Genomic DNA, 14,287 nt, shown 5'->3' with positions numbered 1-14,287 from the left:
CATTCATTCATTCATTCATTTTTTCATAAAATGTGAAGGGTTTCAAGCTTATATAAAAAGGGCTGTAGCTTTTATTTTTATTTTCAGAAAAATAGGGGCCAAACTAAAAAAGATAAACATTTCTAAAACATTCATAACTGCATTCATAAATGTGTGTTAATGTAGTTTAAAATGTGAAACATTTTTATTGAGAATATATTTAATTTCCCATTATGCTCTTAGTACTCTGCTGATGTATTTTGATGCTGCCACCACAAGGTCAAATTTTGGATGTCTATCCATGTGTCTGTGTGAGATTTTTTGGCACGAATGTGTGGTTGAAGGTTAGCCATTTTCACAGATACCTTAAAATAAATAAAAAGAAAAAAATGCTTATGTCATCTCTCCTTCATGCTGAGTGCTGTGAGCTGAGCTGAACAGCACATGCAGCAGCCCAGTCAATTCCACTTCTGTTCCATATTTTTATTGCTATATTTATGTAACACATTTAGCCCGACAAAGCGATGCAAGCCGAGCTGCACAGCCGTCCACAGTCCAACACATACTTGTTTACCCACTTCTGTTCCGTGTTTTCATTTTTGTTTGTTACCACATGTGCTTTGTTTTGATTTATGTCTCGTCTATGCCAATGTCCTGTCACTGATCGTTTCCCTTGTGTGTCAGGAGTAATCTCACCAATTTCCAGTTTAGTTCCTGATTTATTTGTATTCAGGAACTAAATACTGATTTGTCTGTATTTAAACCCTTAAGCGTTTTGTATTCCTTGCAAAGTGTACACACCATTCTCTCAAGTCCGTGACATTACCAAGCCTTTTGTTATTTGCAGATGAAGCCTGGGTTTTGCCAAAAATCAGCTAGAGATGTTGACTTTGCCTTTACCATAGCCCATTCATGACTCTGCCTAGTGTCTCTACATCCACTGTGCACCCTGACAGCTTCATTAGCATTAACAATATTTTTTTCTTTTACTTATCTGTGTATGCCAGGCATCCCTCATGTGGTTCTGATGACAAAAGTTGATGCTACCTGCCCACTGGTTGAGAAGGATCTAGCTGAGGTTTACAAAAGCAGAAAAATCAAAGAAAAGGTTTTTTTTTCTCAAATATCACAGATATTATCCTACTTTGTTAATAATTTTCCTAATAATTAATACAAATTTGATTCTGTTTTCTACTCTTTTGTGCAAACTGAATTTTTGAATGAATTCTTTTTCCATGACTGACTGTATTTTCTATATGTCTAGATGGAGGAATGCAGCCACAGGCTTGGTCCACCACTGAAATGCATCTTCCCAGTGAGCAACTATCATGAGGAGATTGAAACTAATGAAAAAAAAGATGTGCTTATTCTGATTGCATTAAAGGCAATTACTGGATTTGTTGACGATTACTTGGGTAACATCTGAGTATCTGCTAAAGAATCCATTTGGAAAAAAGAATCGCAATATTGGTCTTTATTTATCGTCAAATCTTTATGTAGCTTGTATATTAATCATGAGTATCAAGTTAATAAAGCCACAAGCTAGAAACACAAAGTTAAAAAAAAATATTTAGTACATTTAAGTGGCTATTATTAAATTAATGGCACTCAACTGCTTATGCTACAGCTCATTTTATTTATTTTTATTTTGTTTAATGTTATTCATAAATTCAGTGTTTGAGAAAAAACATATCTTCTATTACACCTGCATGATATATACACCATTTTGTGGACATTAAAGCAACAATAATAATAATAATGACTTAATCATTAGTGTCATATTTGACTTTGATTAGCATTCCAAGTTTTTAAATTGTATTTCCAATCTTTTTTTTTTTTTTTACTTGTGTTTCAGCATAATATTTTGTTTAGTCTATGATGAACTGGAATTACTGCATTAATAAAGATATTGTAATGAGGGTTTAATTCTTAAATATACTTTACTGTGTAACTACAGTTCAGCTGTGGATTTTTTTCTTTTTCAGTATTCAGGGGATATCTTGGTCGGGAACTAAGGGCACACAAGCACTTAGCACTGTGTTCCTGTGAAACAATGAAGAGACAGACAAAATGAGTATCGTTTCCTTGGTGAATCAATTTACTTCTGAGATCATACCTGATTCACAGCTGTGAACATTTCTCATGTTACATGACATTTGTCCATCTATACATTGAACAACATGGCATATGGATAATATGCACATACAACATACATGAATACATATACATCCATTTGCTTTAGCCCATTTTACATAAAGGTGATACTTGAGTTACAATGTATTGGAAAATGTTTTGGGACACTCCTTTAAATAAGTGAATACAGGTGTTGTTTCTCAAGGGTTGGGCTTCCTTTTACTGGAACTAGGGGGCCAAGCCCAACCCCACAATTTGTGATATAATCTGACGCACTCCCTCTTCTTTAATGTCTTGGTATCTTGGTACCACGCCCCAACATTGCCTAAGATTTTCCTTTGATTTGCACAACAGTAATATTGAGTTAAGTTATAGAATTGAGTTAGACAAATATAAACCAGATATACAGTATTTTACTTTGAACTGTGGAACAGCACACAAAAGTGTTACAGTTAGGTATAAGACAAAAATTCTTGTTTTAAAAAAATAAAAATAGTGTCCACTGTCTTATTCAAAATGATACAGATTCCTTTTAGCTGTAAGAAATTTAAGGTCTTTTCTTGGTTTTACCTTAAGCAAGAGTCTTCTTTTTGTCTTTTGCATCCATTATAGGGCTCAAAAAGCTTTTCTGAATGCCCTCTTAGTGCCTGGTTTCGTTCTGCTAAATGACAGACAATTGCAGTTATTCTGCTTAAAACATCCTTCCAGTGCTGTGTTTCAAGAGCATGCCATTCCTGACTCTTGGTGTCAATAGTTTTTCCTGATTTCAGTCGGTCTTCGAGTTCGTGCCAGGGTTGTATATTTGCGCAATGCGCTTTGCCTTTTTCGTGCTCTTTTAAGTGGTTGTGGATATTGATCCATGAGCGAAATCTTTCGAAGTGCTTACAACAGAAACAGAACACAGAATCACTGCTGACTGAATAAACAACCAATTTCTCTGTATTCTCTCCTCGTTTTTCATTTTTTTGTAATAATAGTCCACAGTGAATCAACGAGGAATTGTGTCACAATTTTGAGTAAAATTGAAATCCTTTATTTGAACTGGTCCCCTTTTGACAATGCTGCATCTTTGTTGGTCAGTTATTTTCTCAGGCCAAAGCGCTGGGTCATCAGAAAGCACAATTTCGCTTCCCAGTAGATCGTGTGGCTGGGGCTGGGTATCAGGGACAGGGCACTCATCTCCGCTGCCGGCAAAAGTATTGACCGGTGCGGTCGCAGCTTGTTCAGTGGGCGGCATAGCTGGGTCCTCCTCCTCTTCAAATGTTTCATTTTGATTTTTAGGTAAAAAAATGTTTTAAGCTTTGGCAAACTTTCAGTTTTTTAAATATTTTCTTTTGATTTAATTCGTTTTTGAGTGCCGCTTGGATAAGCATGCTACGTGGTTGATTCTTTCTATTTGTCTGGGCCACACGTTAATAAATGATGTCAAAAGCAATCATTAAATGAGTTAACTGCTTGTGGCCAGTAGGGGGCCCTCAAGCCCGCTGGGCCCCACTCAGTTCTGTGCATTGCATGGTGGGTAAACACGCTACTGAGAAGGTCGTCAGTCATGGTAAAAACCTTATTTTTCTATTTAGAAGAAGTCTAGGACCAGAGTAATGCAAGTAGCTGAGCGTAGACACACTTTAACACTCCTTTAAACCTTTACATTGTGGGAACACCAAGCATAAAAACATACATCAATGAACTTGTTTCCTTTTTAATGAAAAGTAACCTGAACAAACACAAAATATAAATTGCTGATATTATACCAATTTCCCAATACTAGTGTGCTAAACTTCACACTATTTCAAATTCACTCACAGCCAAAGTATTTAAAAAAAAAAAAAAAAAAAAAAAAACAACGTTGCAGGCCTGATTTGATGCTTGGCGTAGTTGACACCAAAATGTCAGTAGTCATTTCACCTACACAGGAAAGCAGAAAGAACATCATTTTACTAAAAATTGACCACTACCAGGTGCTCCTCGTAAGATTTCTGACAGAGAGAATTTTTAGAAGAGATGTCCAATAGCCAAGGACCCCTTGTGGAGAGCTTCAGCAAAACTTGTGAGAGAAAAAATCGTGAAATTTCCTTTACTGGGAAAGTTCCTTCACTGTTTGCTTTTTCCTGCAAAACAGTGATTTTAAATCAAGAACCTTTTAATGTTACTACAAATATATCTCTCATGTTAACCGTAGCATCATCTTTATCTTATTAGTGCTCTTTCAGAGGGAGTGAAAATAAACAAATGAATGAAACTTAAAACAAATTTTAGCATATACAGTAGGGAAGTACACAGGTCTCACACACCAGAGCAGTTTAATGTCCAAAGATAAGGTAGGTTCTTCATAATGCTTTTATAACCCTGACTAATATTAATCAATATGCTTAATATTACTTTCAGTTTAATCTGTGTGTTGTCTGTGCCACACCCCAGGCGTCCACTTGCGCTTCCTTCAGATAAATAGAAGCTGGAGTAATCTGACATAGATAGACTTATTGGCGTGTATTCCCTTCATCACGTGTCCTGTCTGAGTCTTTAAATTGGCATGTGTGCACACAGAGCTTCAGACACAACTTGTTGACAATGAAGCGTTCCCATAGCGTCATGAAGCAATGTCTCATTCCCTTCTCAGGGAACCGGGTTACATAAGTAACCTGGTGTAGTTTTTCTTTTAGCAAATGTAATTAGCGAGTACAGTTTATTTGTATAGTTTAGTTGTATCAGTTTTTCTTTGATATGTGTTAACAGATGTAGTGTTGCAGTGGGTAATTAGGCATTCCCATGAATCAGATCTTTCCTGTCAAGAACAATAAAATGTACATCCTTATTTTTCAGGCAATGAAGCAAATCATTATCAGAGCCGATGTTTACGTGGATGACCTTAGACAGTACATTTGATAAAGGCCATGAACTGTATATGTAACTGACATAACTGTTGTAAGAGTGGGGGAACTTAAACATGAGGACATTAATATATGTAATACAAAATCAGAGTTTCGTGGCCCTTATTAATTAATGTGCATAATATCGGATCTAATATGTTAAAATTTTACAAATTTTAATTTTGCATCCTGTGTCTAATGTGTAATGAGATACAAATACACTATAATGATATCATGTTTGCTGGAAACTAAATTGTTTTCTCAGGGCTCAGTAGATCCCCCTTGTGGTGACATGCAAAACTGCACAAACAACTGATCGTCACAATATCAAATAAAGGAATTCCTTTAAATAACTGTTAAACCTGTGTGTAAAGTGTGAGTGCTGTGTCCTCACCTGACTACAGAACTGCACTGAGGTGGAGAACACACAAAGGTTCCACTCAGATGGAATGAAATGCTGTTCATATACAGTAAATGTCCAATATCATCCAGGGCTGATTTGATGAAATTAAATTATCTGGGCTCATTTGGAGCAGAGTTTGCTTTTGAATGCTTCTTCAAATCCATGAGAGCAAGATTTCAGACCTTGCACCTTAGTGCCTTCATAGCTATCTCTGGGGATTTCAACCACGTCACCCTGGAATCAACGCTCCCATTTTTAAACAGTTTGTGGACTGCAAATCAAAAGTTGATAAAACATTGGACTTGCTGTTTGCAAATGTCAACGTGATGTACAACTCCATATGCGAGTTTGCTTTATTCATATGGCTATTTACATTCCACCATAGGCTAACATGCAGGAGGCACACCAGATACTGTGTGTGGAGTGCACATATCTGGACAAATTTTTTATTGTCCTTGATGACTTTAATAAAGGTAATCTCACACAGGAATTCCCCAAATACAGACAATTTATTAAATGCCCTTCCAGAGACGAGAACATTCTGGATCACTGTCACACTACAGTAATCAGTGCAGTACATGCCGTTCCACAAGCTGCACTAGGACACTCAGACCATGTCATGGCCCATCTGATTTCTGTATACAGGCAGAAGTTGAAATTGTCGTTGAAACCTGTAGTGAGGACATCAGAGCAGTGGACTAGGGAGGCTGTGGAGGATATTCAGGCATGCCTGGACTATACTGACTGTGGTGTATTTAGGCCTGCTACCAGTAGCCTGGATGAGTACACGGGGGCAGTGATATCATAGATAAGCTTCTATGAGCTATAGTACCATAGCTATACATAATACATAGCTGCAAAAGGGCTCAGACAGATCACAAGCTGCAAACCTAAAGCCCCACACTCTGCTAACAACCTCCATCTGACGAACAGCCTGAACAAGTACTACTTTGAAAGCAAGTCACTGTCATGGAGGGCTTGGCTAATTCCCTGTTGGTACACTAGGGGGCTTTCCAGCAGGGGATTTGTTTATTCCTGTGCCATGTGTTTATTTATGTTCTCATGTGTTTGCCCCGCCTGATCCTTAACCTGTTCCCGACTCTGCACACCTGTCCCTTATGTTTCAATGATTACCTTCCCTATTTGTACGGGTTCTGTTGTGTGTGTTTTTTGATGAGTCCTTGTTGTTATTGTCTGCCTCTTCTATTCTCTGGATTTTGTTTTGTATGAGTTTTTCCCCTGTGTTTCCTGTGTCTGTTTATTTTTAAAATAAAGTATAATATCCCGACTGGTTGCTATCCCTGCACTTTGGGTCTGATCTTGCCCTGTGGAGGCCACTGGCTCGTGACAGTCACTTTGAAAGTCAATGGGACAGCCCTGTCACCAACACCCCCAATGACACCAGCCATCAACAACTCCAGCACATTAGTCTCATGTAGACGATGCTAACGATGCGTTAGGACTCGCATTTATAGATTTACTTAATTCCTTTGGGGTTAAACAAAGCATTAATAGACCAACCCATCGTTTTAATCATACACTAGACTTAGTTATATCACATGGGACTGATGTGTCCGATATAACTGTTCTACCTCAAAGCGATGACATCACAGACCATCACCTCTTAATGTACACTCTACCTGTAGAATATATTAGACACGTCTCTCCACGTTATAAACTTGGTAGAACTATAACCTCGACCACTAAAGACAGATTTACAAACAATCTGCCAGATCTGTCTCAACTTCTTACTAGACTCCGAAATGCACATGCACTAGATGAAGTAACCAACAGCATAGGCAATATTTTTACCAGCACACTAGACACTGTTGCCCCCATCTGACTAAAAAAGGTCAGAGATAAAACACCTGCACCATGGTACAATAGTCATACTCACGCCCTCAAGAGAGCAACCCGTGACCTCGAGCGAAAGTGGAGAAAAAACAAATTAGAAGTTTTTAGAATTGCGTATAAAGACAGTCTGGCCAACTATAGACAGGCTCTAAAAGCTGCTAGGGCTGAGCATCTGAGCAATCTGATTGAAATAAACCAGAACAATCCCAGATTCTTATTTAGTACAGTAGCTAAACTAACAAAGCATCATATTTCTGGAAAGAGTATTTCAGCACAGTTTAGTAGTGAGGACTTTATGAATTTCTTCACTAAAAAAATTGATAGTATCAGAAACAAAATATTGGATGTTCAACCACTGACGGCATCCGGTGATCCAGACCACCTTATAGCTCCACACTTAAAGCTACAATGCTTTACCAGCATAGGGCAGGAAGAGCTAGTTAAACTTATCACCACGGCTAAACCAACAACGTGTTTGTTGGATCCAATTCCAACTAGATTGCTGAAAGAAGTGATACATGCAGCTGGAGAGCCTCTTCTTAATATTATTAACTCTTTGTTATTTCTAGGTCATGTCCCAAAATCTCTTAAGTTAGCAGTTATTAAGCCTCTTCTTAAGAAACCGAAAATGGACCCTGATGAAATATCAAATTACAGACCGATTTCAAACCTTCCGTTTATATCTAAAATATTAGAAAAGGTGTCAGCTCAATTATGCTCCTTCCTACAGGAAAACAATATCCATGAAGAATTTCAGTCAGGGTTTAGGCCCCATCATAGTACAGAAACTGCACTAGTTAAAATCACTAATGACTTGCTTTTAGCTTCGGACCAAGGCTGCATCTCGATTTTGGTCCTGCTTGATCTTAGTGCTGCATTCGACACTATAGATCATAATATCCTCATAGATCGCTTACAAAATCACATAGGCATGCAGGCATTAAAATGGTTTAGATCCTACCTGTCTGATCGATACCACTTTGTAGATTTAAATGGAGAACTGTCCAGTGTAGTGCCAGTGAAATACGGGGTCCCACAAGGGTCAGTTTTAGGACCTCTGTTTTTCTCAGTATACATGCTTCCATTGGGTGACATCATTAGAAGGCATGGGATTAGTTTCCATTGTTATGCCGATGATACCCAGTTATATATTTCATCAAAACCAGATGAAATATCTAATTTGTCTAGAATAACTGAGTGTGTTAAAGATATTAGAGATTGGATGACCGATAATTTCCTATTATTAAATTCTGACAAAACGGAGATATTACTTATTGGCCCAAAAACTAGTACAGAGAAGCTCTCACAATTCAGCATGTACCTAGAAGGATGCACTGTTACTACTAGCTCAACAGTGAAAGACCTGGGTGTAATATTAGACAGCAACTTATCCTTTGAAAAGCATATTTCCAATATCACAAAAACAGCCTTCTTCCATCTTAGAAATATTGCCAAGCTTAGGAACATTTTATCTGTATCTGGTGCAGAAAAACTAGTTCATGCATTCATGACCTCCAGACTGGACTACTGTAATGCATTACTAGGTGGTTGTCCTGCATCTTCAATAAACAAGCTACAGTTAGTCCAGAATGCAGCCACCAGAGTTCTTACCAGATCAAGAAAATTTGATCATATAACCCCAATATTATCATCCCTGCACTGGTTACCTGTTAAGTTTAGAATTGACTATAAACTAGCTCTACTCACAAAGAAGGCTTTAATTGGTTTAGCTCCCACCTATCTCTCCAGTCTCCTAACACGTTACAATCCACCATGCTCTTCAAGATCACAAAATTCTGGACTTCTAGTAGTTCCCAGAATATCAAAGTCCACAAAAGGGGGTAGAGTGTTTTCGTATTTAGCTCCAAAACTTTGGAATAGTCTTCCTGACAGTGTTCGGGGCTCAGACACAGTCTCCCGGTTTAAATGTAGACTAAAGACTTATCTCTTTAGCCTGGCATACATCTAACACATCCCATAACCTTGTGCCCAAGTACATCTGATTAAATGCACATTCAGCTAGTACTGCTAATATTATGAACAGCAGCTACGCTAATGCTGTTCCATTGTTTCCCTTCTTCTACCCATCCCGAGGCATACAGAGACTGTGCCGGGTTCTGCTTGTGAGGATTGGGATATTCAAGCAGCGCCATGGACAACAACCTCCTTATTGATTTACATAACACTATACACATGCTGTATCTGCATCACACAATTGTCACCCAAATGAGGATGGGTTCTATGGGAGTTAATTTTGTAAATGAGGATATATGTATGAGGTGTGTGTTTGATGTAGTGTGAAATAATCGGGGGACAGCAGGAGTGAGTTCTCAGGTAAGGTTTATTCGTTAGGTCGTTTGAGCTTAAGAACAATATAAGGTTTAAAACGGCATGTTGGCCTGTCACGGGCCTTGCACACAGGCTGCAAGGGCTTTGAAGAACAAATAGTTGTATCGATGATGTCAGTCTGGCAGGCTTTCTCTGCGGTACCAGGCTTTCCAAACTTGGACCAATCAATGGCAGAGACGCACCCTAGATTATTATGGTCAATCTTCGCTCCACTGGTACCTTGAGCGGCAGTGATGTCATCATGAAGTAAACGCAGTGCGTGCTGGATGGCAATGGTGGTACCAGGCGAAATATCTAGAGTACATACGTAGAAGACAGCGGATAAATCAGAAAAGCCGTGAAGTGTAGAGTGTAATAAAAGAAAGGGTGTTGGCCCCTGAAGGACTAAGAACTTACCCATGCTGTCTCCTGAAGAAGAATGAGGTGTTGGCGAGAGTGAGGCCGAAGACAATCCCACTGGTGGGGGCGGAAACGCCCAATTTTTAATATGATGATTTAGGGAAGTTTAATTATAATGGTATTTGAAAAGTTGTAAATTCAAAGATAATGGTGTAAAAAAGAATCTAAAAGGTCTAAAAAAGAAAGATGGGTGGGATTGTCTAGGCAAAGAACCAGTGACGTGTTGCATTGGGAAGATAAGGGAAATGTATATAAAGGCTGTAGTTGGAGTTCCCCGGAGAGAAGTTGTTGGGACGTTCATGTGTGAGCATCTCAATTCTTGTGTCAGTGCTGATTACAAAATAAAATCTCTTATCTGCATTCATCTAGTCTGCTTGATTGGCTTATTTAGTTTTGAGGCCTTACTAACTATGAGTCTCACTCAGACTGAGCTGTCGGGTCAGTGTGGAGCTGGAGTCAGATTTTAGTAGTGAGTACAGTAGAATTTTTATTCCACATTGTTTTGGTGACCCCGACGTGATATCAAAGAAAACGAGATTGGCAAAGAGAGAACAGCAGAGCCCCAGACCCGGGACCTGAGGCTGTGGCCGCCGCCCACGGACCAGACACGGGATCCAACTAGGACAGAGGTAAGGCATAAGCCTGTTTAACCGAATTTCTGCATTAGTTGTGTGTGGTCTGGGGAGGTGGAGGCGCTCGGCCCAGGGTCGGATCAGCTCTGCTCCAACCTATTGAGGCAGAGAGGCAGAGTGAGTGTGAGTAAAAACCACATAGAGTGACATGATAAATTGCATGCTTTGTATTGAAAAGACTAGATGATGTCAGATGTATGAATGTGTAAAGGCCTGTATGATCGAAAGTCCTGGTGGGTTCCAGGTGGTATGAGAGAAATTCCTGTGAAAAAGACCTTATTTGGACGCAAACGGAGCGTTTAGTAGCAGAATAGTAAGTTCTGTGAACGTGAACACCGTCACTGGAAAAAGAAAAATAAGTGTCAAGTAGCAGGTGATAAAAGAGAAGAGTAAAAATTCCTGGATCCGGGTGGTAGTGAAAGGAAATAAGAGAAGAAAAGAGAAATATAGTGAAAAATCCCGGATCTAGGTGTAAGAGAAATAAGAGATAAAGAGAATATAAAGAGAAAAAGCGCTGAATAGAAAAGTCCTGGATCCAGGCGGTAGGAAAATAAAGAAAAAACAAAGAATAAGGAGAGAGGCCTGCTGTCCTGCTGTTGTCTGTCCTAATTGTATTGCTTGCAGTGTGTGGGTGTGTTGAGTGCGAGGGGCTGTGTGAGTGTGAGTGCATGAGGAAAATAAATGGTGATTGGATGTGCGCACTGTAAATAGCACTGTATTAACCTTTTGTCTACTAACACTATTACTGTGAGAGTATAGGAAAACCAGTGTGTACATGCATGCACATTGATATGGAATGTGATATATGAAACAGGTGGGGATGGTAGGGCTGAAGTCGAAAAGAAACTGCAACAGAGTGGGAAGATAAGGCAGAAGTCTTTGTGAGAATAAAGGAATCACCGTGCATGGATGTAATCATACTAAGGTTTGATATATATGTTTTAGAGGTGCATTACGTGAGAAATGAAGGAAAAGTAAGGGTAGTGATGGTGTGGACCAGAATAGCCTTTAGAATAAATCTTATAGTGAAGCGGGCGTCCACATACCGTAAGTGAGGACCTAGTGCCAAGTGTGAGCTAATGTTTCACCTCAATTTGGTGTGCGCTCATTGAAACAATAGAATACGTGTATCTGTCGCAAGTATAATTGTTCCACCCTCTACTGACGTGAAAGTGTGGTTTGACATCCATGGGGTCCAGGTGAAGATGTAGCATACTGTAGGAAACTACTGCTCCTGAATGGTGGAAGTGTTTGTATCCGCCTACACGGGACGACACCGTGTGAGTGCTTACTTTACCGTTCCGGAGGAACTAAGTGAGGAAGTTCCCAATATTATCACAGAAAGAGCAAAAACTCGCGGATTAGAGCTAAGTCTTAGCAGTTCACTACCATTCAAGCGAATTGGCTATAGGTTTCCAAATAGGTTTGAAAGGGAGTTCGCGGAGGCAGCATTAGAGTTGTTGAGGAAGGAAGTAGGGAAACTCCTGGTCAGGGTCAATTTAATGTGGCCTATGACCCCAAGAGGTCCTCAATACACGGAAGTTTGGATTAGCATGTGGAAGTTGGGGCAGGATCGTAGGTTGTGGAAGTGTTTCATTGCAGGAAGTTTAACAGTAGACCCTCAGGTGATGATGAAGAATTAAAAAGAACAAGTGTGTGTGTGTGTGGAAAAAGATTGAATGCTTTCTGGAGTGGTGGAGAGGTGTGTGTGTGTGTGTGTGTGCGGGGGCATTGTGCCAAGAAAGAGTGAGCAAGAGCGGAGACCTCCCCGCTAGAAGGAGGAATTTCATACAGAACAAGTGAGGGAAAAGAGTTGTACATATGAACAGGCTGAGGAGTTCAGCGGCTAGAGACACAGTTTGTGGACTTGGGACGAAATCAAAAGTGGCTGAAAGCAGGTTTAGCGAGGGTTTAGCGATTGTGCAATCAGCAGAAGGGAATACTCAGGAAAAATCCACCTAAAACTTGGGTCTGCATTCTATTGGGCCACTCAGTGAATTGTAAAAAGTGTGACCCAGATAATACAACATTACCCTTATTGAAGTATTGAACTATTATACTGACACCATATACTGCATGCGCACTACTGTTTTCTTCAGCTGTATGGCCTTTCGCCAAGACTTAGAGATAGAAACAAGGGGAATACGCACACGCTTCTGGGATGAGCAAACATATAAAGATAGAGAAGGAGTAGAGCACTGGCAGCCAGAGGATTTGATTAGGGATAAATTGTGGGCCCTGACAAAGTTTGACGGGCTGTACACTTTACAAAGAACTTTCCCTGAATTAGACTGGTACGAAGCTTTGAGGAAGATTTGGCGGCCCAAGTTGTTGAGTCCTATATTGAGAGCACTAGATGACGCTCCTGAGCCCAGCAGTGTAGCCATCCCAATATTTGATTTCATCAGTGACCCATATAAGGAGGACGACGAACCCCTGGCAGAGTTATTCCAGCCCAGACCAAGCCAGTACAACTATTGTTCGGGATTGACAGCAACTGTGACAGTAGAACCGCGACTCGTACATTGGGAAAGAGGTTTTGCAACGTCAGTGCTGATTGATAAGATCAACGCGCTCGGTGAGAAGATAAGAAAGAATCCAGTAAGGCCGAGCTTGACAGTGAAACGAATCAGCGTCGCACTGACGTGGTCAGAAGGCAACAGGAATCCAGGAGAGAGAAGTAGCGCATACAGGGCACAGCAGGGGTGCATCATGAGTGAAGGGAGAAGACAGCCTACACCAGTTGACATTATAATAGTGCAACACAAACCTGATGAGAAGTATGTCAGGAAGTGTATGAGAAAATGGCATGACAGGACTCAGGGGACATGGCAGTGGCCGGTGGAAGGAACATTTGATGAAAAGGCCTGCTCAGAAGTGAGAGAAATGCTGAGACACTGGAAGCCAAGCAAAGATGATGATAAATCCAGAGGAAAGAAGTATATGCGATTAGAGATTCTGGAATGGTTCATGAGAGAAGGAAAGAAGGTCAGAGAAGTGGAAGAAGCGGTGAAGTGAGCAATAAAGAAGGAAGAAGAGCGGAGTAGAGAGGAGAAAGAAATAGAAAGACCACCGCCAATCTACTGTCCACCACCCAACTACAATGAGCCAATGGTGGGCAGGGAACAAGTGGGAGTGTATCCAACCTTAACGGACTGCTATGCCGACTGGACAGGATGGGAAGACGTGGAGATATCAGCTGAAAACCCAATTAAAGGAAAAATTAGAAGGAGCAAAGAAACAGGGGGAAATCACAGTGAAAATGAGGAAGAAGGGGAGGCAGAGGAGATACTGCAAAGAGCAAAGAAGGAGAGTGAAGAGTATTTGCAAAAGGGAAAAGAGTTCACACACTCAACTGTGCTGAATACTGGCAAGAAGATCCAGAGAGACAGGTTAGAGGAGTACTGTACATAGAGCCAAGGGAAGATGCAATAAAGAGACAGAGGGACACCAGAGAGCAGAAGGTGAGGGATAGTGTTCGTAATTTCGAGCAGCAGCTGGAAGACTTAGAAGAGCGCTTACAAAATTCAGTTACAGCGTTGGAGGAGCAGCTGGAACGGGAGCGCACGTGACCAAGAACCTTAAGGGACAAGAAGTCATATGACATACCTTGTCAATAGGAGATGTGAAAGCCATATTAGCCCAAACAATAGGGAAAGCAAAGACAGCCG

General features: G+C 40.2%; 1 protein-coding gene across 1 annotated transcript in view; it reads left to right on the top strand.

Annotated features, from left to right (window-relative positions):
• The window catches only part of LOC131346545 (interferon-induced protein 44-like), an 18,324-nt gene extending 16,498 nt beyond the window's left edge, over positions 1-1,826 (top strand). Inside the window, exons 7-8 of the mRNA XM_058380032.1 lie at positions 987-1,087; positions 1,244-1,826. Of these exons, the coding sequence (XP_058236015.1) occupies positions 987-1,087; positions 1,244-1,405 (263 nt within the window). The 3' untranslated portion in view covers positions 1,406-1,826. The remainder of the gene's footprint in view (positions 1-986; positions 1,088-1,243) is intronic.
• The last annotated feature ends 12,461 nt before the right edge of the window (positions 1,827-14,287 follow it).

Source organism: Hemibagrus wyckioides, linkage group LG26, assembly GCF_019097595.1.
Source record: "Hemibagrus wyckioides isolate EC202008001 linkage group LG26, SWU_Hwy_1.0, whole genome shotgun sequence".
Taxonomy (NCBI): Eukaryota; Metazoa; Chordata; class Actinopteri; order Siluriformes; family Bagridae; genus Hemibagrus; species Hemibagrus wyckioides.
This window is presented reverse-complemented; position numbering and strand designations above follow the sequence as displayed.